Genomic DNA, 3,880 nt, shown 5'->3' on the forward strand with positions numbered 1-3,880 from the left:
GTGAGGTGAGCAACTGATTATTGAGGGATCACATCAAAATATATTTATTAAAGCAGAAGAAGAGAAAACTCAGTTTCACAGGTATTTACTTTCTACAAAGTAGATTTTTTTTTAATAGGAAATGGACTGTGGCTACGATATACATTTAACGTTTTGACATTACAAATGCTTCGAAGCATTTCTCTTCTCCTTCTTTCTGAAGGAAAAAGGAGAGAAGAACGATGCTTCGATGCGTTTGTAGCTTGTAACGTCAAATACTCAAGTGGAATGAATCGCAGTCTGTATTGTAAATTTATTACATTTCGCATTTAAATGTTATAGTTTGTGGCCACAGGACGCGGAAACGCTTGCCGCGCTGTAAGAAGTGACGTGTTAGCCAATCAACGTATCTCTTTTTCATAAGAACCGACAGTTATTGGCTACTGCGTTGCTTCTCGCAGCACGACAAGCGTTTCCGCATCCTGTGGGCAAGAGCCATTACTTGGACGGTTAGTGAGTACGCAGCAGCGACACATATTGCACGTAAAAATTGATAACCACGATAGCGTGAATCGCCTAATTTCATCGAAATCGGTGAGCAGGGAGCTCTCCTTCAGTTTTATCGTAACCAGTAAGTAGAATTTTATTAAATATCTAACATTTATGCCGGAATGACAATGAACTTTACGTAACGCGACATGACGGAACGCGACTGCGAACGCGACAAAATGCGACGGGACGCAACAAACTTGTTGTGAACCTAAGAACGTACGATAGCCTTCTATTCACACCAAGCTGTCTAATCGTAACGTGAAGCAACGTGCATTTTAGAAATGATTTGACAGCTTGATGTGAATAAAAGGTTATCGTACGTTCTTAGGTTCGCAACAAGTTTGTTGCGTCCCGTCACATTTTGTCGCGTCCGCAGTCGCGTATCGTCGCATCCCGTTGCGTAAAGTTTATCGTAATATGTAGCATTTAACGAGCCTCAGGGCCACTTTGACCAACGCCGGTTAACTTTAATCGACGATTAAGGCCCAGTGTTACAAGTGTCGGTTAACTTTTAATATTAGATTAACTGACTCTTCGTCTCCTTCTAACGTCCCCCTTAGAAAAAGATGAAGAGTGAGTTAATCTAAGATTAAAAGTTAATCAACACTTGTGAAACTGGTCCTAAAGTCAGACAATTGTTGCCTGTTTTTTTCAGCTCGACTTCTTTCCAGTGAGAAAAGACCCATTGAATCGACGTTTAATCAACGTCAAAATCATGATGTCGATTTGATGAGTCATTTCTCGCTGAGCTTGCATGGTTTATTTCTTTATCTCTTTTTCTCTCTGATATGAAAAGAAAAAGAGGAAAATTGAACTATGTAAAAATTAGTACGTCTTGTTTTACGATAATACGGTTTCAAGTTTCGAATAAAAAAAAACAGGCTTTGCAATTTATTTTTCATGTGCATACGTTTTTTCCATGACTTTCGGCAATCTATTTTTCAGCATTTTTATAAATCTGGAAAAATTTACAAAACTTTTTGTCTACTTTGTGATTGATAATTTTCTAATCATTTCGTTAACCATCGTTTATTTGGTATTTTCTGACTGGTTCCAAGTTTTGTGATTACGATTAAATATTTTATTTTGGCTCGAATGCCACAGATTCACGTATGCACATGGAGATAAAAATTATCGAGACCCAACGAGTTTAATTTTTGCACAACGAAACAAAATTACGAATTGAATTTAATATAATTTTGAATGATTTATTTTAATTTTGCAAAAGTAATTTATTATATAAATTTACAAATGCTTAATTTAATATTATTGTAAAATTTTTTATGTACGTTGCAGATTACGAAAGATTGGACATAAATTGTAACAATGGAATCTTCAAGTTGGAGAGACGTTACATCTACACAGTCTGTTTGTGAAGAAACTTTTGTCAAGGATTACACAGAAGCAGAAGCTGAGGAATATTTAAAGGTACAAACATTATCATTTAAAGAATAAAATAAATTTTCGCCAATAATAAAATAAAATCAGTATTTAATGATCGGTCTGACTGGCAATATATTAAAAATTATAACGACGTTTCGACCTCTATTTTGAGTCCTTATCAAGTTTATGATGGATCAATGTGCGTCAAACAATATAAAATTAATCATCGTTGCGTTTTAACAAGGCGGATGGAAAACAGAAATAAACTTTGTGAGGCACGACCGTCACGTATAGCGCCTGACGAACGACTCACAATATAAAATTAATCATCGTTGCGTTTTAACAAGGCGGATGAAAAACGGAAATAAACTTTGTGAGGCATGACCGTCACGTATAGCGCCTGACGAACGACACTGATGATTGATTTTATATTGTTTGACGCACATTGATCCATCATAAACTTGACAAGGACCCAAAATAGAGGTCGAAACGTCGTTATAATTTTTAATATATTGCCAATCAGGCCGATCATTAAATACTGATATTATCATTTAATCATACAAATTTTTTTGCACATTTGAGAGATAAATATTTATTCTGCAAATATAAGACGGACAATCTATTATGTTTCTACATTTGTTTCAGTTTATGGATAATAGAAAAAAAATGGAGAATAAAAAAGAGTCTCGCAAGTTAGATGTGACGTTTCAAGATGTAGAAGACGATATGCAAAAACTCTTTAGAGAAGATCCGGCTAAAGTCTATGGAGAATGCAATTTTCCTAATAGTCCACAATCTAACAACGATTCATCTGTTTTGGCCATGAAGGATAAAATATTATCGACAATCGAAACAAGTTCCGTAATCGTTATTCGAGGACCAACCGGTTGTGGAAAAACCACTCAGATTCCACAATTTATTCTCGATGCCAATATCAAAAAGAGGCTTGACTGCAACGTTATAGGTATTTTTTAAATCAATTTTATTATTACACGTAACATAATACAAATTATACTAAACGTACAATATTGATATAGTTACGCAGCCAAGACGAATCGCCGCGATAAGCATTGCCAAAAGAGTGTGTCATGAAAGAGGTTGGCGTCTTGGCACCCTCGTGGGCTACAAAGTGGATATGCAACAGGAAGTCTCACCGGAAACCCGTTTAACTTATTGCACCACCGAAATTCTCCTGCAACATTTGATTCGTCAAAAGCATTTGTTGGACTATACGCACATTATATTGGACGAAATTCACGAACGCGATCAAAATTTGGATTTTCTTTTACTTGTGATTAAAAGATTATTACAAACAAATTCCAAACAAGTTAAAATTATTCTCATGTCGGCAACAATCGACGTAACGAAATTCGCGAGATACTTTTCTACAAAAGTAGAAAACACGTTACGTCCAGCGCCAGTTATCGAGATATCCGAGAAAAGAAATTTTCAGATTCGTACGTATTATTTGGACGAGATAAACGATATGGGAAATGTGAGTAGAGATTGTGTGAAAAATATTTAGAGAGTACGTACTTGTAATTTTATAATTTTATATACGTGTTTGAATTTTATAGATACCAAAAGTATCCGTCGTGAAACCAAAAGTCACTCAAAGAATGCGAGAGATTTGCTCGTTTATTATCAATAGTCTAGATGAAATTGATGTGAATGATAACGAAGAAGACTCAATGCCGCCTCAGAGACATGCCGTTCTCATATTTTTACCAGGAATTTATGAAATTGAGGAATTATATAATTACTTGTCGGTTTTCCGTGAAAAATTGTGGGACCTAACAATTTTGCATTCATTAATTTCTGACGCTGACAAACAGCATTGCGTATTTCGAAAACCACCGCAAGGTTACAGACGCATTATACTCTCTACAAATATTGCCGAAAGCAGCATTACGATGCCTGATGTAAAATATGGTGAGTACAAAATTTTTATAAATCACATATCGTT

General features: G+C 35.4%; 1 protein-coding gene across 1 annotated transcript; it reads left to right on the forward strand.

Annotated features, from left to right (window-relative positions):
- Nucleotides 1-2,580: 2,580 nt before the first annotated feature.
- LOC112455211 (probable ATP-dependent RNA helicase spindle-E) lies at nt 2,581-3,846 on the forward strand (the record flags this gene model as incomplete). Its single annotated transcript, XM_025017005.1, has 3 exons — nt 2,581-2,878; nt 2,952-3,409; nt 3,492-3,846. Coding segments are annotated over exons 1-3 (1,111 nt in total), but the record flags the coding sequence as incomplete, so codon positions are not given.
- Between the last annotated feature and the right edge of the window lie 34 nt (nt 3,847-3,880).

This window comes from Temnothorax curvispinosus, unplaced genomic scaffold (genome assembly GCF_003070985.1).
Source record: "Temnothorax curvispinosus isolate PA1 unplaced genomic scaffold, ASM307098v1 QBEX01005879.1, whole genome shotgun sequence".
In the NCBI taxonomy this organism is placed as follows: domain Eukaryota; kingdom Metazoa; phylum Arthropoda; class Insecta; order Hymenoptera; family Formicidae; genus Temnothorax; species Temnothorax curvispinosus.